The sequence below is a fragment of the Hippocampus guttulatus genome, chromosome 9 (assembly GCF_054856545.1).
Source record: "Hippocampus guttulatus isolate MCC_2025c chromosome 9, RoL_Hgut_1.0, whole genome shotgun sequence".
NCBI classification, from domain to species: domain Eukaryota; kingdom Metazoa; phylum Chordata; class Actinopteri; order Syngnathiformes; family Syngnathidae; genus Hippocampus; species Hippocampus guttulatus.
Window position 1 is genome coordinate 5,239,369 of NC_141269.1, and position 23,368 is coordinate 5,262,736.

Below are 23,368 nucleotides of genomic sequence, written 5' to 3' on the forward strand. Positions count from 1 at the left end.
CAGAAAGTAACACGTTTATTTTAATTGGAAATATAACACTTTACATTGTTGTACTTCATAAAAAATATACACTCACTAAAGTGAAGAAGAATCAAACTGTTTGTGCATCGCAAGTTCATCGCAAGCTCCTTCAGGTTTGTGTGAATTGGCCACCAGGGGGCAGTATATCAAATTGGCCAAAATCATTTGACCAACAACGGGAAATACATACTTCCACTGAATGTCATTTTCAAAATCGATTAATTTGACTGATATACCTCTTGGAATTATAGGCAGTTGTTTAAAAAAAAAAAAAACGTTCTCATACAAATGTTTTTAATGTGTCCACGATCTGCGCTTCACGTCTTCTGACGCTGTTAATTACATCTCTGTGTGCACAGAATTTTCTCCAGTTTTGCCTCCACAAAAATTAACACAAATGCGTGTCGGTTTTCTGAAAAGTTTATTTATTTTTTTTAGTATCCATTTGTACTTCACCCACTTGTTGATGCCAGTGGAGGGAGAATGATGACGTTGTTGCGATACAGCAGAGGGATCTTGTGTTCTGAAGTATGGCAGTCGTTTTGCAGTCGCACAACAGCAGACAGACATTTTGATGGCGTTATTTCTGCTAATGAATTTGTCAAGGTGTCATGTCTCGTTTTATCGCGCTCACTCACCATTGTGCCACTTGGAAGTGGAAGTAGTTTGACTTTATTTCAGTTTGATCACTCAGCGGTTAACTTCTCGTTCCATTTATGATGACGTTTACGAATGTTGGCATGCATCACTACAGTACATACAGATTGGATGAAATGTTTCTTTTTTTTTTCCTTTTAAGAAATGAATTCACTTTTCATGACCTCCCATGAGGAAAAATGCCTCCGAAAAAAATCAAACGGCGTCGCCGAACGGATTGCGTTCAACTTCGGAGGTGAACGCAATCCGTTCGGTGTGTCGCAGTCGAATGCTGCGCGTGCTGACGCCGCTAATCACCACCCTTGTCTTGTCTTCATGCGTGTGCAGCTGCGGGTGGCGTGCGGCGCGTTTATTAAGGTCCCTCTGCTCCCGGCAAGCACCTGCTGCTGGGATATCAGCTGTAAATAAATAAATACATACATAAATAAATAGCATGCCTTTGCAATCTTGCAAACACCACGCGCGCATGATAAAAACGATGGCCTGGCAAGGAAACCTCGGAGAATGAATGATTCTTATCTTCCTCATGTCAAATGATTCAATTACACTCAGCCAGACAGGAAATTAGGGATTTTACGTGTGAAGTATTTTGCAGGCGTGGGAGGCGTGAAAAGGCTTCTTAATGAAGCACGCCGGCCCTTGCGAGCAGCTAATGAAGATATCTGACGGATGGGGGAATCGCCGTGACCTGACCTGACCACACAGACGTGGTGGATAATGACCGAGGCCCGCTGCAAATAGTGATTAATATTAAGTAATTGATGCCCCCACGACTTATATGTGCCTCGAGATGCCACAAAGCTCTTCAATTCACTTCCAAATAGTTTCCTGAGCTGCAATATGCCACAAAATGACGGCAAAGCACTACTTTTTTTTTTCTAAATGAAGGGCCTCATTTCACGTCAACATAGTTGCTTGGCAATCAGATGCCGCAAGGTGGCAGCAAAGCACTACTTTGGTCTTAATAAAGCGCTTTGTTTCAATCGAACAGGCTTTGACTCGTACCTTGGCAGCAAGATGCCAGCGGAGCACTACTTTTGTCTGAATGAAGCGTCTCTGTTCACCTCAACGTAGTTCCTTGGCTGCAAGATGCCACAAAACGGCAGCAAAGCACTACATTTGTATCAATAAATGCTCTCAATTCATTTCAACATAGATCGGCGGCTGTAAGATGCCATAAAATAACAGCAGAGCGCTACTTTTTTTTTTTTCTCCAACTGAAGAGCTTCAGTTCACTTAACGGGGCTGTTAAGAATCAGTGTGACAGTGCTGATCCTGTTCTGAGTCACGGGTGAGCGGGAGCCTATTTCAAAACGTGAAGCTGGAAAACGGGATCTGACATGCATATCTTAGGGACTTTTTCCTCAAACGTATCGTATTTTTATTTATTTGAACACAAATTGATCTTCCAACTGGGCAGTATGGCTCACAGAAGCAGTTCTGGTTTCAAATATTTTTTCTGTGTGGAACTTGCATGTTCTCCACGTTCCTGAGGGCATCCTTGAGGACTAATTTGCCCACGGGTGTGAATGTGAATGCTTGTTTCTTCATATGGGCTTGTGACCACTTTGGGACAGGTGCGATCTACTAAAGGGAAAACATAGGCTGGTGTAACCTTTGTTTAAAAAAAAAAAAAAATAATAATAATAAAAAGTTGTTAGCGTCCGCAACGCACCTGTAAATACCAATTCTTACGATGTCACGGCTGTCTCCTCATCACGTGCGTCGTTTTCCCCCCCGCTCGGCTTCGCCCCCCCCCCCCCCCGCCCCTCTGCAATGTTGTGGGCCGCCCGTGACAGTAATTGAGGGAAGCTGGCCGGAAAGGGATGGAGGGAGGGCTGGAAGAAGGTAAAAGAGGAAGGATGGAAAGCGGCAGATGAGAAGAGCGACGGAGGGGGGAAGAAACCATTCATCTGAGACCCATGGATGTGGAATGGCATATTACAGCTCTAATGTGTAATTAGATAGATAGGGAATAAGGTTAGTGTGTGCCGAAGGGGGGGGGGGGGGGTGTGAGGGGGTTTGGGGAGGGGTGGGTGCCGACATGGCTGCAAGCGCAGTGCCATCTCGTGGCGAAGCGCCATCACGCGCTCCAGCGCGTGATGGCGGGGCATCAAATGAGGCGCAAATAACGAATCGCTTGCTTCCAAAACGGCACATTTGTCACGCGCGCCGTCGGATCGTGACACGTTTGTCGTCATGCGCCGTTACCCACGTGAGGGCTCTCCGACATCAAACATTCTGCCCAAAGAAAAATACAAGGAAATGCGCGACGGGCGGTAGACGACCACGTCTGCCACATGACTCACGATCGTTACACCCGCACAGTCTAACGGTGAATGTGGTAACTGGACACTTGTCTAACTTAATCCACCTCTTTATACCACAACTCATCGCATTTATAGAAATCAGTTTTATATCAAAACGCAATGCAGACATCATCTGGGGCAGCTCCCAATTAGCATTTATCTCATAACACGACAAAATCATCAACGCATGAAATATACTGAACAGAGTTATAAGATGATGATGAATATTGCGTGCGGATTGCTAAAGAAATGTTTCGCTCGTCAAAGTGAGCTGGAACAACTTTTGCTACGACCGACCAATCAGAGAATGGAAAAATGATGATGTCATTGAGGGCCAAAAGGGGGTGAATTTGGGTGAGACACGGCCCCTTTCCTAATATACAGGAATTTAGAAGGGAAGCCAATTCCAAAATCTTTGTGACAACAATATATTCTATGTGCCTCCACCAGTATAAACACGAGCCCAAACGCCCAAAATGCACCTGTTTTTGCACGTCTCAGGGAGCGGCCATTTTCCCACGTCGTGCCGACTGAAAATGACGTCACAGTTGCTCAGGTAACAACCAATCACGGCTCACCTGCTTTCTGAAGCTGAGCCATGATTGGTCGTTACCTGAACCCGAGCAACCTTGATGTCATGTTCAGTCAACAGGAAGCGGCAAAATGGCCGCCCCCTGAGATGGACAAAAACAGGTGCATTTTGCCACTTAACTCCTCATTCGCAAATGTAATATTAATGGGAGTGACGTGTTTTACAGGGTGTCGGCTAACACCTTCACCAAATGCACTGCCACCCCAACGACTGGCAATGAATAAATTCAAAATTGTATCATAAATGTTCCTTATATTGTTTCTATAGAGTGTCTTAAACATTTTAATCACCAGTTCAGAATTCACCCTCACTCCCCTTAAATTATTATTTTTTTTTTACCTTCATAGAGGGCTGCACAACAAATCTTTTCACGCACAGACAAACACACAGCAGGTTGTAAACCCATGTTGCTGGTGATTCCCCAGCCCCGAATGAGAGCGGGGGGCTTCCTTCCCCTTCCTGATGGCAGGTGCTGGGGCATCTTGGAGACATGTTGATCAAATGACAGGAAACTGTTGAAGGTGTTGCTCACTTGTAAACAACCAAATTATCATCCTGCTTTACAAGGCCAACACGTTTGTGCACGTCCTCCCTCGCATACTTTCATCGGTAATATCAACTCCGCTAGGATATTTAGGCTATTTCACGTAGCACGGTGGTTGACTGGTTCGCACGTCCACCTGACAGTGCCAAGAGGCTGCTAGACAAAAAAAAAGAGCACCATACCTCCAGTGAGGTTTAGTGCTGGCCTCAGCATCTTCAACAGTGGCCGTTTTGCTTCAACTGGAACTGGGGCCTGAGACAAGGTGGAGGGAATAACAGTGAGAATTAGCAGTCTGTGTTAGCACAACATCTTCAGTCTTCTGCCAGAAAGCAAAAAAAAAAAAAGTCGGCAAAAGCCTATTTGAACAGCTTAACTGTACTTGGGGTTAACCAGAGGCACTTTTTCAGTTAGGGAGCTCAGGATTAGGGAAGAAAATGCGATGGAATTGTACAGGTTACAGGTTACATTACACTTGGGGGGTGTCGATTTATTACATATATATAACATATTTATGGCCATTGTAAATGAAGTTGTACAATGCAACTGCTAAACTGAATGAGCATCCTAAAAAATAGTTATATTATTAAAGAGAATTGTAGTATATTTTTTTCTTAAACTCAAAATTGTACCACTTATGCGATTTTGGATTTTGGAGATCCCTCTTTTAAAAACTGAAGGGAGTATCTGCTTGCAGCCGAAAGGGCCCCAAGAAACTCCCCAAATCGAAACGCTCAGCACAGTCACATGCATTAACCCCAAGTGTGCGTGTGCGAGTATTTCCATGGTTCCATTACATGGGCCAGTGACCGCAGCCATTCCCCCTCCTCCAGTTTCCTCTGACGTCTCATATTGCCTGAAGGGATAATGGTGGGGGGGGGGGGGGGGGGGGGGTGTGCGTGCGTGTGTATCAACACCACCCCGACTTGCCACCCTCAACCGCTCCATAGCTGATTTCCACATGTTACTGGCCCCTCCACCTTTTCGCTTTCTAATTAGCGCGGTGATGCTAACTATCCGTTCAAGTAGCTTTCAACTAGAAGCTCCCAATAACTGGCGAACCGCCGGGCTGCAAGGACTGAGCACTGGGACCGATGAGGTGTTCATGCAGCGCCCCCTACAGGAGAAACAATTGCCTTTCAACATAAGGAACGTCTCCAAATCCCCAAGCAAAGAGAATCAAGTCATCGTTGTCACGATATATCAAAGTCGTAGCTGCTTTATTGAGTGCGTTGGTTTACTTTAGTTTGACGATGTTACTTTTTCCTGGTGTAGTGCAGTTATGATAAGAACTGAAGATATAGTAAGGTGGTGGGGGGGGGGGGTTCTTCATTGTTGACATGCAGTATGCATGTGCATATGAATTTGCCTGAAAGTGGCAATGGTCATATAAAGACAACATTATCATTCATAATTTTAAAACTATACAATATAGGTTAAAAAAAAGTCTAGAAACTTTTTCTCATTCATATATTTCCGATATGATCTTTTCTTTAAAATAATCGATTAAAAAAATTCATTTGTTATGAAAAGTCTACACACCCCTGTTCAAGTGCAAGGTTTTGTGATATATATATATTAAAAAAAGAGACCGAACCATGTTTTAACTGTCTATCAACTGTACACTGCATCAAGGACATTTTTTTCCTCAATAAATAAAAATCATTTTTTCTTTTTAAAATAGAAGACCTTTTTTCTTACAAAAGAGAAAAAAAAATTTAAATAAAAAAAATTACCACAAAAAATAAAAAATACGCCCACATCCATTGTACCAATAAGGCCGCAAGGACTTGTACGTGTTGACTTGTAGGACTTTGTATGTGCATTGTTTACCAAACGAATGCATTAGATCAACAACCACTATAAGGTTGACCCCACCAAAATCATTTCTAAAAATGATTATTACACCAGGATGTCAAAGTTCCTTCACAAAAAAACAATTTGGTTTGTTTGTGTTACAAGACCAATATTTTTTGTTATGCGCAAAGCTTCAAACGATCTATTTCACACCAAATATGAGATGGTAAAACTGCAATGAAATTGAAAGAGTCCCCATTAAAGCGTTTCAAGCTGCACTATCCCTCGTGGTGATCTAACAAATGCGTTACAAAACCCGAATTATGATTTCACTGTAATCAGTCATGTTTTCGTCGACCTTCCAATGTGAAGCGGTGCTGTTCCAAAAGACACGCACAATAAAAATCATTATTCCCATAACAATCCTCCTCTCTGTGACAGCGTCACTCAAAACCTGAGCACTGAGCATCCGCCATCGTTTGAAATTTTTTATTTATGGCCGTATAAGTAGAGGGAGGAAGCTTAACTATGATAAAACACAACCATCAATCACCGATTTTTATTCGCGTACTGATGCACTTTTGGTGTAAAAGCTGATGTGATTATCTTTTTTTTTTTTTTTTTTTTAACTTTTCTTTCAGAGCGGACGTGACTAACTTTGGGCTGGAACCCATCGAGGGGAAGCGCTGATCGGATGGAATGAAGTCTCTAACAAAGACTTCCTCAATCCTGCTGTTGGACAACGAGATGGGGAGAAAGTTTACACCTCAGATAATTGGTTGCGGAGCATTGACGTGAAATTAGACAAAATTTGCAAGACTTTTTGTCACCCAGCCAACGATACCGCAACTGTACTTTGACACATGCAAATACTCCGATACTATGACACCCGATACCAATCTGGTATTTCACCGATATTCTCAAATTTACATTGATTTCAAATAGTTGTCTCTCAGCAGTGCAGTGAAGCCAGATCGGCCGAAGACAGGATTTTCAAGCGAGTCAAATCCAAACGGTAAGCAGAGCTGCATTTCGGTATTGCTTCAAATAAGCGTATGAAATTGATTGGTCATCAAGGTAACCCCGAATAAGTCGATTTTTTTTTCAGGCGATTGGGTTCATCATGCAGATCCTGAGCCCCGCCCACCCTCAAGTGGTAAACAGCCAATCGCAAGGCACACATTGACAAACAACCATTCAACAGTCACAATCTAAGGACAATTTAGAGTGATCAATTACATGACCATGCATGTTTCCAAAATATGGGAGGAAACAGGAGTACTCGGACAAAACCTGCGCATTAAATTTTGGTCACCTGGGGAGGCGGGGGGGTATAATAAATACAGAAACACGACATCGATTTTAACAAACAAACACAGAGGAGGCACTATTTAACTAAGATGCAGGAATGATAGTTGTTTTTTTTGGGGGGGTGCCAAGAGGATAAAGAATATATGCCTGTGAGTATTGCCGCATGCACTGTTTGTGTGTGTTGATGTCGCTTGTGTTCAAATATAAGCTTTTTAAAAAGCCATAATTACAGCAGTGTCAATGCTAATTTTGCTAGCCCACCGATAGAGTTTTGAATTGTGTGTTAGCATTAATAGCCCGCAGAATTTAGCCGTTTATACGGTTTAGTCAAGCACACTCTTTGTTTAATTTTACAGTGAATGTCGAAATTTTGCATCCTCCATTTTCGTATCGTGAAGAAAAAAAAACTCGGCAGCAACCGTCGTCTTTTTTACGTGAACTGTAATATCCTCCCACCGTTGTTTATGTATCATTTCTTGATATTTTTTTTTTAGGTTGTAAAACCCTATCAAAGCCACCTGTTTAAACTGCGTGGGCGCATGTCAAGCCGCAGCCGGTAATGACGGGATGATGTCACCGCCGGTTAATCATCAATCTGGTGTACAGGAAATGTATAAAGACATCTTTCATTTCAGTTCCACACTGCAGGAACAAAAAACTAACAAAAAAAAACCCCATCAGCTCCATTGTATGTTTTTATCTGGTTCGCATAGCAGCTTAAATATGATTGATGCTAACTTGTGCGATAAGTGAGCCAGAGCAAACACTTGCGGGTTCATTTTTGCGTGTGCGATTCAAAAGCGTACGGAGACGTGACGGACGTGGTCGGCGATGGATGTGTGGGCGGTGGCCATTTTGACATTTATGACGAGGAAGAGAAGGCCTTCTTCCGTCGCGCCCACGTTTTTGCTCTCTGCCTGCAGCCGGATCCAAGCAATCCGCTGTCTTGTGTCCTTCTGACACACACACATCCGCATGCACACACACACACACACACATACAGTTACCCACTTGGGCATACAAAAGCACAAAAAAAACTGCCTCTTACACACACATTCATTCTCTCTCTCTCTCTCTCTCTCTCTTTCTCTCACACACACACACAAACACACACACACACACACACCTATCTATCTAGCTAGCTAGCGAGTTGTCTAGCTAGCTAGATAGCTCGCTAGCTATCCGTAATGAGGGTGTGTATGGTCATTCGTCTCTATATGTGCCGTGCGACTGACTGGCGACCAGTTCGGAGTGTAGTGCGCCTTTTGCCCCAAGTCAGCTGGGAGAGGCTCCTGCACCCCACTGCGACCCTGTTCAGGATAAGTGCTGTTGAAAAATCGATGTGTGTGTGTGTGTGTTAAATCCCCTGACCACAGTTTTGACATATTGGCATACGTGGGCGTTCCCACAAATCAGCCTCTGACCCATTCACCCACTGGCCCGTGACTAAACGGGCGTTTGTGCTGCTCCCAAGTTGCTCAACAACACGGTTCCTCCTTGTGGGCCACTCTTTTGACCCTTTTTGACCGACTGATGCAGCCTCACTATTTGCGGACTGGGACTTAGGTTAAATATGATTGAGTGCTGGATTATTTATTTTGCCACTGTACCAAGGACTATTATTTTGTTGTCATACAGGAGCATTGAAAGCTGTCGTTAACATTGGCCCAAGCAGTACATGGGTCGAGTAGATTGTCGTTCACTTCCATGAGACACGCACAGTGGTCTCTCTTTTTTAATTTTTAAAATTGAATTAGGGCGGCCCGGTAGTCCAGTGGTTAGCACGTCGGCTTCACAGTGCAGAGGTTCCGGGTTCAATTCCAGCTCCGGCCTCCCTGTGTGGAGTTTGCATGTTCTCCCCGGGCCTGCGTGGGTTTTCTCCGGGTGCTCCGGTTTCCTCCCACGTTCCAAAAACATGCATGGCAGGCTAATTGAACACTCTAAATTGTCCCAAGGTGTGAGTGTGCGCGTGCATGGTTGTTCGTCTCTGTGTGCCCTGCGATTGGCTGGCAACTGGTTCAGGGTGTCCCCCGCCTACTGCCCGAAGATGGCTGGGATAGGCTCCAGCACCCCCCGCGACCCTAGTGAGTATTAAGCGGTTCGGAAAATGGATGGATGAAAATTGAATTAACATTTATTTGACTTGGAGAGCTTTGTATGTGCAAATGCGTGTGGAGTGAGTGTGTGAGGTAAAATGTCTGCAGGTGAGTGTTCGGTGAGGATGAGGGAGTATGTGAAAAAGAGAGTGTGGGTGTGTGTGAGTTAAAGTGTGTCTCTGGGTGAGTGAGCGAGTATGGGCATGTGTGACAATGCATCTGAGTATATGATTTTGTGTGTGTGTGGGATGGGGTGCGGGGGGGGGGGGGGGGGGGGTCTGTGAGAATGCGGTTAAGTGACCGTGTATGAATGTGAGTGGATTTGAGTTGGTGTGATATTGTGTGTTTTTGTACAAATGAGTGAGTGTGTGTGTGGGTGTCTGTGTGCGCTAGCATTAAAGACCGTTAAAGTACTGTAGTACTGTAGTCAGTTTTGTTCCAGTTGACGTACGACATCACAAATATATGGATTTGAAGACAATCGAGTTATGTCATCGGAGATTAGGAGATTTAGATTTAAATCCATCCATCCATTTTTCCAAACCGCTTAATCCTCACTAGGGTCGCGGGGGGAGCTGGAGCCTATCCCAGCTGTCTTCAGGCAGTAGGCGGGGGACACCCTGAACCGGTTGCCAGCCAATCGCAGGGCACACGGAGACGAACAACCATGCGCGCTCACACTCACACCTAGGGACAATTTAGTGTTTCCAATCAGCCTGCCATGCATGTTTTTGGAACGTGGGAGGAAACCGGAGCACCCGGAGAAAACCCACTCAGGCCCGGGGAGAACATGCAAACTCTACACAGTTAAACAAACAATTAAAGTTCTATATTTGAATAAAAGTAATGACACATATTATGGAAATAGAATTTTACATTGTGAGGGAAAAAAAACAGAGAAGTTACACAATAAAGCATTTTGGGATATTTGTACCGATTATTAGTTGTTCATGTTTATAAAAATACAAATATTACAAGCGGACTCATATGTTGTCACCTGATGAGGACTTCTACTGTTAAGTCACTCAAAATAAATATTTGGGAATAAAAATAAAAATAACCATGATCACTCACATCACTTACACAGCACACACTTAAACAAACACTCAAGGAGGGGATTTCCAGAGCGGCAACGCGGCAACCCACGCTCAACCTCCGTGGCTGCAGGCTATAAAGCCTCAAGACAAGGTTGCATTCCACGCAGGTCTGCTCACATGACTTGAGGTACATGGACAGTATTCGATACACACACACACACACACACTTGCACACACACCTTTGGAGTTTAGCACTCAATACAGTAAAAATCCAAGCCCTGTTGTGGGTTCCAGGTTTATGGTCACGCTATTTCGCTATTTGTTTTTTGTGTACAGTTATAATTATTTATTTTTCTGCTTCTCGTTTATTTTCAGTGTATTTTCACTCCCAGCCACTAGGTGGCTGCACACTATTACGATTGACACTAAATTTGAAAGAAGAGTGAAAATGGGTATAATATTTTTGTCTTATCTATTGCTCCTGCTCTCTCTCAATGTTTTTGAATGCATTTGTATTATTTTAAAAGTTTGTTTCAACCTTAAAAATATGCTGTAAATGCTATAAACATGCGGAAGGAGTATTTAAATAATGTACAGTATGTCTAAATTGCGGATTTCACTTTTCATGGGGGCGTCTGGAACTTAACCCCCACAATGGAGAGAGGTTTACTGTACACAACTGATATTTTCATATAACATCACATTAGCAAAATAAACCTGTTTTGAGGGGGCGGCCCTGCACGCCCTAAATGTATGTTTGGGTTGTGCAATGTAAAGCAGGGGTGTCAAACTCAATTTCGTCGCGGGCCACATTGTACTGACGGTTTCCTTTGGAGGGCCGTTATGAATTTTGGGAAAACATATAAATGTTTAATCCCCTCCACATATTACATACACACTGCACGACAAATTGATGAATAACTAGTTTTAAAATCAGAAGTCAAGAATAATGACTGTTATTGTGGATTACATATGACAATTTGAAATTTTTGTTCAGACTTTAGCAAGCATCATGGAACTTGTCATGCTTGATTTGCTTTCACAGGCCACATAAAATGATGTGGCGGGCCAGATCTGGCCCACGGGCCTTGACTTTGACACCTGTGATGTCAAGAAATAAATGGTCTTTTTTGGTGTTTTTTTTTTTTTTTTTTTTAAGTTGAGGCCGGTACAGATTCTGATGCATATCCTTGCCGGTGCTCTCATTTTATAACTTTGTGTTTGACTGTTTGTCCCATTCAATAATCAGCTGAAAGTGCATCAGGGGCATATAGGACCTCCACTTGTATGGGCTATTGTCTTCCACACAGTCATCATTGTCTTCACATAACATGAGCGCACACAAGAATTCCAACCATGTCATCAAGTTGTCTATTGGGTCGCTGCTTTCAGTTTTACTCGAGGATGATACAGTTCACCTCTTGTAATCTGTTGATCAAAATCTTCGGGGCCACTACAACCATCAAACTGCGTGTTATTGTTTTTCGGTGTTGCAGTTGTGGCCTTCAATAGGAGGCAGAGGCCGAAGTTGACGTTAAATCCAGGATTAAGCGCCGCTAGTCAATGCTGACCTTTGTTGCAAATCGCTAATCAAGGCAAAGAGCTGACCTATGAAATCACACACGTGGGCACATTCCTGCTAGATTACCTCGCAAATGAGGTTAATTCGCCCGTTTAGTTTACAACCGATTTGGTGTGATAAGTGATGGTTGCATTATGACTTTGCAGAGTTGTTAAACGCCTTTACAACCGACTGACTTTATACATCCTCCAGCGGAGGATTCGGATACCGTACAAGGAATTGTGCTTTGTGAAATGACAAGTGTCGCTGATTTTATCCATGGAACAATAATCAAGGGGTTTAAAGGGTAAGTCAAGTCCAAAAAAAATTTTTTTTTACAAGAATATGTTCCATGCAGTCACACTCGTTTAAACACAAAATTATGATTAATATCGCATTTGTGTGATTGGAGCAAATTGGCGGCCATTTTATCACGTACTGTGGACTGAAAATTATTGAAATTATTTCACAGTTCTTCAGGCTGCAGGTAATGATCAAAAACGGCTCACTCGTTTGATCATGTAAAAGAATATATATATGCAGTTTTCCCGCTGCAGTGGTCAACTTCAGTTTTTTCTTGGTTTGTTTTTTAAACAAAATACAATTTAAAAAATGGATGTGCATGTAAAAAAAGACACCGAGTGAGACTCCATTTAGGCGAGTATAAACATGGAACATATGAATCCTTTGTTTGATGTTCAGATTCCTTTCATCTCTCCTAAACGTTTCTATTTTTGTTGTTTGCATATGTTCATACGACTCGCCTGAATTCTCCAACTGGGTCGATTTAAGCGGACGGACTACTGTTGCAACACAACTGGCGTGACACGACCGAAGCCGCTTATCACATACCATTAACTGTTTATTGCAATCGCATTCGTACAGCTGCTTTTGTTTACAATCGAAATCGAAAGCATACAGAGACGTGCTGACTTGTTGGCATTTCATCTCCGCAAGTTTGATTGTCACGCGGCTGTCAACGCGGAAGCAAAATAAAGGGAATGCGCATGCGCACCACAGCGGCAAACAGAGCGATGACATCACCCATTTAAAGCACTCAAAGACAAGCCCGGACACATTACTATATTTATGTCGCCTCACACTGACAGCTGCTCAACCTTATGTACCGGTATCGAGAGGAGAGTTAGAACACAACCACAACACGCGCGGATTGTCAAAACAGTTCGTCCACTATCGCGGATTACCTGTCAACCAAGGTGAGCGGGCAGTGCAGGGGGCTACCCCGACGACGATGGGCACTTTGGAGGATGAGTTGACCTCGGCGGCTGCCACGGGGAACACAGCCGAGGTGGCGCGACTCCTCCGGGCAGGGGCGGACGTCAACGAACCCAACCGGCTGAGTTACACCGCGCTCCAGGTCAGTCCAGACTGGGGGGAAGCCCATACACCTTTTCCTTCAACCTGTGCGTTTTTCACAAAAAGAAAAAACAATTATGAAAGAGACACGAGAATTAAAAAAAAATACATTGATGGTTGATATAAAGCTTATCTCCCGTACAAAACAAAGAAAAATATATTTCCTTCATAAAATAAAAAACAACAACGTAGAGTCAGTTTCTCATTTAAAATAACCCACTCAGCAAAATTGGTCTGGGGCAGACACGGCACGTACACTCGGTCCACATACCCCAATGAATGACGGTCCTGCAGTGGCCCACGTCTGGCATCCATGATGTGGGCCGCATTCGGCCCAGATCTGAGACGCATTGTAAAACCATATCTGGCCCGACGCTGGACCAGAACAGGTTCCTGATATCAGTCTGAATTCAACCTCAACTAAGCCAAGATGTGGCTTAGTTGAGGTTGAATGGCCCATATTTGACCCACATTTAAAAAAAAGTCTCAAAAACGACTGTTATAAAAATATGTTTATTGTCATAATTTGTGAACCTCACATATGACTCCACATACACTGGAAAAATGCACTTTTCTTTATTTAACAGTGAACACAAAGTCCAAATTGGAATGCAGCTTACTCTTGAACGGTATTTTTCTGTCCATCAAATTGTTGCGCTCTCCATGTCCTCTTTTCTTCTCATGCTCTCCTTCCTGTCACCATCCCGATCAGGAGCCAGATGTAGCCATCTTTTGTTTGTGACATCAATTTCCTGGTCTGAGGCCCAAGATGTTAGGCTGTTAGGTCTCATAGCGGCTGTAAGAACTGTAAGAAAACAAGAATGGACAGTATGTTAGGAAAACAAACATTTGTACGTGTCATGAACAATGAATGGTCAGTAAAAATAACCCCTGAAATTTCTTATAATAATAATAATAATACATTTCATTTATAAGTGTAGGCGGCCCGGTAGTCCAGTGGTTAGCACGTCGACTTCACAGTGCAGAGGTACCGGGTTCGATTCCAGCTCCGGCCTCCCTGTGTGGAGTTTGCATGTTCTCCCCGGGCCTGCGTGGGTTTTCTCCGGGTACTCCGGTTTCCTCCCACATTCCAAAAACATGCGTGGCAGGCTGATTGAACGCTCTAAATTGTCCCTAGGTGTGAATGTGAGCGTGGATGGTTGTTCGTCTGTGTGTGCCCTGCGATTGGCTGGCAACCGATTCAGGGTGTCCCCCGCCTACTGCCCAAAGACAGCTGGGATAGGCTCCAGCACCCCCCGCGACCCTAGTGAGGATCAAGCGGTTCGGAAAATGGATGGATGGATGGATTTATAAGTGTCTTTCAAGACACTCTACAACCAAAACTAAACGAGGTGTGACGCTGTATATACGTATAGTAAGGTGCTTTTAGCCGAAAAAAACTCCCGACCATGTATAGTAAGACACTTTTTAGACGAAAAAAACGACCATGTATAGTAAGGCGTTTTTAGCCGAAAAAAAAGACCATGTGTAGTAAGCTGTTTTTAGCCGAAAAAAAGACCATGTATTGGCGTTATTGGCCGAAAAAAACGACCACGTATAGTAAGGCGTTTTTAGAGAAAAAAAACGACCCTGTACAGTAATGCTTTTTTAGATGAAAAAAAAGACCATGTATAGAAAGGCATTTTTTGACAAAAAAAACGACCATGTGAAGTAAGGCGTTTTTATCCGAAAAAAAGACCATGGATAGATAGTAAGGTGTTTTTAGCCGAAAGAAATGACCATGTAGATATAGTAAGGCGTTTTAGCCGAAAAAAACGACCATGAACAGTAAGGCGTTTTTAGCCGAAAAAAACGACCATGTATAGCGGTTTTAGCCGAAAAAAAAAAAAGACCACGTATAGTAAGGTGTTTTTAGCCGAAAAAAACGATCATGTATAGTAAGCCATTTAGCCGAACCCCCCCCCCCCCCACATATATACAGTAGTAAGGCGTTTTTAGCCAAAAAAAATGACCACGAACAGTAAGGCGTTTTAACAAAAAAATACGACCATGTATAGTAAGGTGTTTTTAGCCCAAAAAAAAACAACCCTGTACAGTAAGGCGTTTTTAGCCGAAAAAAAACGACCATATCCATACAGTAAGGCGTTTTTAGCCGAAAAAGATGACCGGTCGTTTTTTTCGGCTTCAAACGCCTTCCTATCCATGGTCGTTTTTTTCTTCTAAAAACGCCTTACTATACATGGTCAATTTTTTTCAGCTAAAAACGCCTTACTATACCTGGTCGTTTTTTTTCGGCTAAAAATGCCTTACTATACATGGTCGGGCTTTTTTTCGGCTAAAAACGCCTTACTACATACACATGGTCGTTTTTTTCAAGTTAAAATGCCTTACTAAACATGGGCGGGGGGGTTTTCGGGCTAAAAACGCCTTACTATACTATGTCGTTTTTTTTTAGGGTAAAAACGCCTTACTATTCTATGTCGTTTTTTTCGGGCTAAAAACGCCTTACTATACTATGTCGTTTTTTTCGGGCTAAAAACGCCTTACTATGCTATGTCGTTTTTTTCGGCCTAAAAACGCCTTACTATACTATGTCGTTTTTTTTGGGCTAAAAACGCCTTACTATACTATGTCGTTTTTTTGGGCTAAAAACGCCTTACTATACTATGTCGTTTTTTGCGGCTTAAAAAGGCCTTACTATACTATGTCGTTTTTTTAAGCTAAAAACGCCTTACTATACTGTACTATGTCGTTTTTTTCGGCTTAAAAAGGCCTTACTATACTATGTCGTTTTTTGCGGCTTAAAAAGGCCTTACTATACTATGTCGTTTTTTTTAGCTAAAAACGCCTTACTATACTATGTTGTTTTTTTTCGGCCTAAAAATGCCTAACTATATATACTATGTCGTTTTTTTTAGCTAAAAACGCCTTACTATACTGTCATTTTTTTTTCGGCCTAAAAATGCCTTACTATACTGTCGTTTTTTTGGCCTAAAAACGCCTTACTATATTATGTCGTTTTTTTCGGGCTAAAAACGCCTTACTGTACTATGTCGTTTTCGGCTAAAAACGCCTTACTATACATGGTCGTTTTTATCGGCTAAAAACGCCTTACTATACTTGGTCGTTTTTTCCGGGTTAAAACGCCTTACTATACATCGTCGTTTTTTTCGGCTGAAACGCCTTCCTATACATGGTTGTTTTTTTCGGCTAAAAACGCCATACTATACATGGTCGTTTTTATCGGCTAAAAACGCCTTACTATACATGGTCGTTTTTTTCGGCTAAAAACGGATTACTAGACATGGTCGTTTTTTTTCCGGCTAAAAACGCCTTACTATACATCACTGGTGTCAAACTCATTTCACATGGTGGGCCACATACGGCCTCAGGAGATGTCAAGTGGGCCGGACCATTAAAATGATACCATACTTTGCTATCAACAACCAAATGTCTTTCCTTTGTTTTGGTATAAAGAAGCACAAGAACACTTGGAAAATGTTGAAATTTAATGAACGTATCTTTTACAAAACATTTCATGAAGCACCTTACATTTCCTTCAACAAATGTGCAATTTACTTTTATCATTCACATATATGCATTGCAACTGATCCCATTGATTGTACAAACTTTAACAAGTAATTGGTTTTGAAAAATATAGTAATGCACTTTATGATTAAACAAGATTTATAAAGAAAGGAAGTTTTAAACCATTTACATGTGCATATAAAATCTAAATGTAATCCCTGCCTACACCTTACAAACTAAGGAGAGTGCTATTAAATGTGTAAATGTCAGAGTGCTATTGGTAGCGTCTGCTGTCATGGGTCTGTCTCAGTGACGGACTGAGGCTGCTGTTGTCTTCTATTCTGGTCAAAACAGTCAATCAATGAATTGCATCTTATTAAGAATATAATTTCTGTGTTTTTTATGCATTTTTTTCATTTTTAAATTATCCTGCGGGCCTGATTGAACCTCACGCGCGTGTGTGTGTGTGTGTGTGTGTGAGATGAATGGAATTCCGCATCGGTGTGCAATTGTAAAACAAGGCTGTGTGTTGAAAAAATAAATCTGAAACTGCATTTAAGGGTGGCTCAATACTGGCTGGCCATATACGGGCCGGAGTTGTAAATTTATTTCTGGCTCAAATACTTCACTCCACAACTGGCCCTCATCTGGTTTGCCAGAGTCAAGCCAGTGCCTCCTTTGCCACTCCTGGGCCATGTTCGGCCCACATGCATTATGCCAGTGCCGACTCAAGGCCAGCTGTGCCAGCTTCATGCCGAATCCGGGCCAGATGCCTTTGCTGACTGGGAAATTAACAGTACACACACTTATGACATGACAAATTCATGACATTTTCTTCATGTAGACAATTTTCATAAGCTGACGTAAAAACGAACCCTCAATTTTTTTTTTGATGGGGGTGAAAGGAAAATTCTTGACGTGCTTGCATGTTTCGTATTTCATTTAAACGACACACTTAATCTTATATACAGGTTTTGGAATGAAAAGGTCCAGTTTGTAAAGCGCACATTTTTGTTTTCACTTGCAAAGGTGATGATGATGGGTAGCACGCCGGTGGCCGAGCTGTTGCTGGCCGGGGGCGGCGACCCGAACGTAGCTGACGTGCGCACCGGGAGCACGCCGCTGCACGACGCAGCCCGGAGTGGCTTCGTAGAAACCGTGCGGATTCTGGTCCGCTTCGGCGCCTCTCTGCATGCCAAGGACCGCGCCAACTGTCGGCCCGTGGATGTGGCCCGCAAACACGGCCACGCAGAAGTCGTGGCCTTCCTGGAGTCTCTGTGAAGGACTTTTTTTTTTAAGGGACTGAATGTCCCGACATTTTATTTATTTATTAAAGGACTCGATTTATTGGTAAAGAAATCTGGATATTGGTGAGGAACGAGGTTGGTACTGTCATCGGAATTGTAACCATTTTACTATACTTATTTATGAACCTTATTTGGACCATACTTGAATCACTGCCTACACCTTACAAACTAAGGACTTATTTCACTCATATGGTCTAAAATTGCAATTAAGATGATGCACTTTAGCACACTGCGTCAACCATGAAATTTCTGTCACATTGCTTTGTTTGCCATTTAAAATGAGAAGACAGTTTTTCATGAAAGTTAGGTTCGTGCTCAACAAAGAAAAAAATCTTGGGATCCTGTGGCGTTAATATGGAAGGGAAAAAAAACAGCACGTTTTGCACAAATTATACCACCTTTCCGAACACCTTTTGATTTTCATTTGGACTATTTCATCTTTTCTAGCTCACAGAATGGCTTTTAGGGCTTTTCAATCGCACGTGTATGTGTGTGTATATATATATATATATATATATATATATACACACACACACAAACACACACGCACACAGTGTATTGAATCAACTTGTAAAGGAATAAAAATGAATTTCCAAGCCAGTTCAACATTCCCATTTAATGACTCCCTTTTGAGCATGTGAGTGAATATGCAGTTTGATTTGCTGATACACTCATGACAAAGCAGGAAAGACAACCGAAAGTGCCGAAAGTCACAGCATTAGATTCAAATGTAGTCTTCTGATTTACTGTCATGTGACAAAAAAATAAATTAAAAAAACCATCAAATTGAAAGCAACACCCCTCAAAAAAAAAAAAAAATAGACAGTGGGCATTGAAATAGACCGACTTAAAAAAAGTACGTGTTTGAGGATTTACTTATTGGGCTGACCTTAATGTAGGCTGTACAGGTACAGTATACTGTTATTGCATATGCAAATGAGCTGTCACTTAGAAAGCGCTTTTCTACTTTGGCTATTCAAAGCACTTAACACTTTTACCTCATTTACCGACTGATGACGCAGCATTGGGAGCAACTGAGGGGCGGGGGGGGGGGGGGTTCAGTGTCTTGCTCAAGGACACTTTGACATGGTCGCAATTGCCGAGGATCGAATCACCAACCTCAGAGTTGGGGAAACGACCACTCGACCACTGAGCCATGCCACCCACAACGCGTGTATTCTTGATACGGTGTGCTTTGGTGAACAGAGTGAGTTTTTTTTAAATATTTTAATGTAAAGGGAAACTGGCTGGATGAATGGATGGAAGCAAAATGACAGATGTTAGTAGGGATACAATTCTAGAAAAGAGGAAGGCTCCGTCAAAAAAGATAAAAAAAAATACCTCAATTAATCCATTAAACACAAATCCATATAAAAACATGAAATATCTATGACTAAATATCTAATATGAAGTCCACTAAAATAACAGCGAGTGAAAATGTCTAATTGGTATTTGGGAGTGTGAGAAGACCTGACTTGAGGAGATATGAAACCACAAACTGCTCCAGGAGCTCAATTCAAATCGCTGAAGATGACATGGGCTTGGTTTTATTTTTTTTCAGTCACTGGCGACAAACCCACAGCTGAGCCGATCGTCCTTTGCTTTTATGGGGTTCAATGTTTGGGCAACATTACTGCCGACTGGGCCATCGCCTGCAGCAGAGCAAACAAATCATTCTTTAATCATCATCATCATCATGTGTGCATTTCCATGATGGCAAAAGCATATGTAAAAAGATATTGTCCAAAAACAAAACAAAAATGTACACCGTGACGGAAACTCAAGGGATAAAAATTCAAAGTGAAATATTTAATCATGCTGCAGAACATCATTCTGCAGCAAGCGTCCACTCGCTCGCTACACTTGTGCGAGATCATTCGATTGACGTGCATTGACGTTGCACAGTGGCAATGTTGCTAAAACAAAATCTGTCTTGTATTTAAACCTTTCACGCACCAATAACAATGACCTGATAACACGATAAGCTGTCCACTGTCTTTACCGCTTCTCCCGGAAAGGCTTAAACACACAATGTGTGTCGCGCTTTTTGTTGCGGGTTTATTAGCTTTGGATTCGCCTGCAACTGTGTGCGCCTTTGAACAACTCCGACACACTCCGGGAGGGCAAAATAACATTTGTCACACAGCACCGTTTGGTGCATTGATTGCATTTCTTTGATTGTCATGTTTTTAATCAATGTGAGAAGAAGAAAAAAAAATCACAATTAAACTTAAGATCAATTTCTCAGCACTAGGGAGAGGTGTACCGTGCTGCAAAAAAATGATCCCTGCAAAGTTTCGAGGTGCCAATCTCATTTGAGTCGCGGTCCAATTTGAAGTTACGTTATGACGGTGAAACCACAAAATGATTACTTGTACACAACACATGAATAGATGACTAGTTTTGAAATCAGTCAAGTCAATTATAATTCTTTGTTTCAATTATTGTTCAAGCGAGTGTAACAAAATGATTGCAAAGTCTCAACGTTATTTATTACACGTGACAATTTGACATTTTGGGACAGATTTTAGCAAGTTGATTTGCTTTCGCGGGCCACATAAAATGACCTGGCGGGACCGGATCTGGCCCCTGGGCCTTGAGTTTGACACCTGTAGTGTAGACTCAGCCCCCCCCCCCCTCGCCCCTTTTGTTTTTTTTGTAATGGAGTTATTCAAGCTATTTGATTGATCGTCGCAACCCTAACTGATCTTAATCAAGCCTCCAGTGGCTCAGCACAAGGAATGCCGCCCCAGCAACTTACTTTCAAGGAAGTTGTGGTCTGGCTCCAGTCCATCTGGCTGATCTGAGGGATGACGGTCAGCAGGATGCTGCTGGCTTTGTTGGCGTTCTCCTTCATGGTCTTCATCACGTTGTCCACGCAAACCTGCAAGGGGCGGGGAGGGACCAATGTCACACGACTTTTGAAAGTCGGATATACAGGTATTATGTCATTCCCTATGACAGGTGACTGAAGAACCGGTTTTGGGAGATGAGATCATATTCACAAAATCAATGCCCAAATTTGACAGGTGAGTCAAGTTTGGCCGCGGTGTTTTTTGAGTTTTGTTTTCTTGACCTTCCTGTGGCGAGAGAGCAGAAGCGGAGTAAGAGTGATTGGTTTTATCGGTGTGATGATTGCCAAGGAGACGCGCAGTGCAAAGGGTGGCTTCCGAGTGAGCGGCAGGGTCCGGGATAACGCGGCGGATGCGCCGCACGCGGGGCGACCTTCATCGATCCAACCACACTCCGCTTCCGAAGTTCCTGCCGCTGACCTCTTGTTCCTGCCCTGTTACAGAGCGCCCACCACATCCTTCCGCCGACCCCCGGCTTCACAACTACCTCCTGACACACACCCACCATGATCCGGCCACCCCTCCCCGCTCGGTCTGCTCAACTGCCAGCCTCCGGTGTAAGCCCTGCCAGAGGAGGTTGACTCACAATGACTCATGAGCAGCTTCACTGTCTTGCAAATAGCACGAAGCCAAGCCATTGACTGTGTGACACAAACAAGGGTGAATTGAGGTCCCAACGATAGATGGAAACAGGGTTTCCCACGTTCGCCGCCGACGAGCCCTGCCGCAAATAGCAAAAAGCCGTGAAAGGTTGGCACCTTCCGCCCCCAAAAAGTTCAGAATTGTCTCAGGTATTTAAAAATCAAGAACTAAAGGCATTTTAAAAAAAGTACAGAACTAAAAGCCATCTTACTGAAACTACAAAAATAACTTTCAGTGCAAGATTTTTTTTTTTTATGTGATTTTTAAAATAGCTCAATCATAAGAACAGGTTGGGGGGAAAAAGCAGAAATCGTAACCTGGATTTCAAAATATTCACATTTGGGGTGGCCTTGGGAATTTCTCCATTGCGAGACTAATAAAGGTTTTCTTTTCTTATCTTATCTTCACTTCGGTTGTCAGATTGTCCATCTGTGTGCAGCAGAATGGCTAAATGCTGCTTCGCCATGTTTGCTTTGAACGCTCGGCATTACTAACTGAGCCCGATCGGGTCTGCACACCTCAGAGGCCTTTGGGATTGATGTTCTATTTGATGTGTTCAGAACCTAACCCTTTCGGTGATTTTTAGACCGCCAGCAGAAATTTCAGTTGAGAGCCTTCAGAACTGGAGTTATAGCTCGTTATTCTGGTGAAAACCCGAGCCGCAGGATTGTGAAGGAGCAGCAACTATTTGATGCTCGATTGACTTTTTCCTGTGCGACTAACCTTTTAAGTTCAGCTTTCCATTTTTTCCCCCCGAAAAATAACGAATCAAGAATAAATACAATGTACTTGTAAGTTTTCTTTGTAAGATTTTTACTTTTTTCCCCCCTTGTTTTATGATCACTACTTGGCTCAAAATACATTTGTTGAAAAAACGTTTTCTGAGATTATGACGGTTATATTCTTGGTACAAAAACACAAGGCAGAAGTAAAAGTGGCCATCAGTCGGGCAGTTTGAGTAATTTCTTCAACTTGCAACTGCCTACAACTAAAATTGACAGGATGCGAAACACATCTTGTCATAAAAAGTGAAAGAAAGAACTGTCAACCAACAGTACGCTTCCCATGCTCATGAAAAAAAAAAACCAGAATAAAACATTGACTCACCGCCTCTTCGTGCTCCTTCCAGCAGTCGTAGTCCGTTGCCATGGCGATGCTGGCATAGCACAAACCCGCCTCCTTGGCCAGGACCACCTCGGGCACTGTGGTCATGTTGATGACGTCGGCGCCCCACTGGCGGAACATCAGGCTCTCTGCCCGCGACGAGAAGCGGGGCCCCTCGATACTCAGCATGGTGCCCCTCGCGTGGCACTTGACGCCGAGGGTGCGGGCCACTTCCACGAGCAGCTGCTGAGGAAGCAGGAGTGCTGAACCGTTTTGGAAAAAAAAAATAATACAATTGCCAAGCCCCCCCCCCCCCCCTCCACTTCAATATTGCGATTGTGGTTTAATATGCAATTCTTGTCCTTTTCCCTGTATTATTTATTTCTTTTTTAAACAAGAGAAGGAATCCATCCATCCTCCATTTTCCAATCCGCTTTATCTTCACTAGGGTCGCGGGGGGTGCCGGAGCCTATCCCAGCCGTCTTCGGGCAGTAGACGGGGGACGCCCTAAACCGGTTGCCAGCCAATCGCAGGGCACACACAGACAAACAACCATCCGCGCTCACACTCACACCTAGGGACAATTTGGAATCTTCAATCAGCCTGTCATGCATGTTTTTGGAATGTGGGAGGATACCAGAGTACCCGGAGAAAACCCACGCAGGCACGGGGAGA

At 43.0% G+C, this 23,368-nt stretch overlaps 2 protein-coding genes and 2 long non-coding RNA genes across 5 annotated transcripts in view; 2 read left to right on the forward strand and 2 right to left on the reverse strand.

Moving 5' to 3' along the window:
- Positions 1-6,864, forward strand: part of LOC147199947 (uncharacterized) — a 36,125-nt gene extending 29,261 nt beyond the window's left edge. The window contains exon 3 of the long non-coding RNA XR_015101797.1: positions 6,559-6,864. This is a non-coding gene — a long non-coding RNA (uncharacterized LOC147199947). The remainder of the gene's footprint in view (positions 1-6,558) is intronic.
- Positions 1-13,268, reverse strand: LOC147199948 (uncharacterized). Its single transcript, XR_015101796.1, has 3 exons — positions 13,128-13,268; positions 4,306-4,375; positions 1-1,076 (listed from the first exon to the last, which is right to left on the reverse strand). It is a non-coding gene; the product is annotated as an uncharacterized LOC147199948 (long non-coding RNA).
- Positions 13,162-18,695, forward strand: cdkn2a/b (cyclin-dependent kinase inhibitor 2A/B (p15, inhibits CDK4)). The gene is made up of 2 exons (XM_086119614.1): positions 13,162-13,300; positions 17,818-18,695. The coding sequence occupies exons 1-2, from the start codon at positions 13,175-13,177 to the stop codon at positions 18,067-18,069; spliced, it is 378 nt and encodes a 125-aa protein (XP_085975740.1). The 5' UTR covers positions 13,162-13,174; the 3' UTR covers positions 18,070-18,695.
- mtap (methylthioadenosine phosphorylase) overlaps positions 18,693-23,368 on the reverse strand; it is a 9,867-nt gene continuing 5,191 nt past the window's right edge. The window contains exons 6-8 of one of the 2 annotated variants that reach the window (XM_086119613.1): positions 22,697-22,936; positions 20,857-20,979; positions 18,693-19,747 (exon numbers count right to left, since the gene is read on the reverse strand). In XM_086119613.1, the coding sequence (XP_085975739.1) occupies positions 19,709-19,747; positions 20,857-20,979; positions 22,697-22,936 (402 nt within the window). In that variant the 3' untranslated portion in view covers positions 18,693-19,708. Of the gene's footprint in view, positions 19,748-20,856; positions 20,980-22,696; positions 22,940-23,368 lie in introns of both variants that reach the window. The other variant, XM_086119612.1, reaches the window with a different exon arrangement.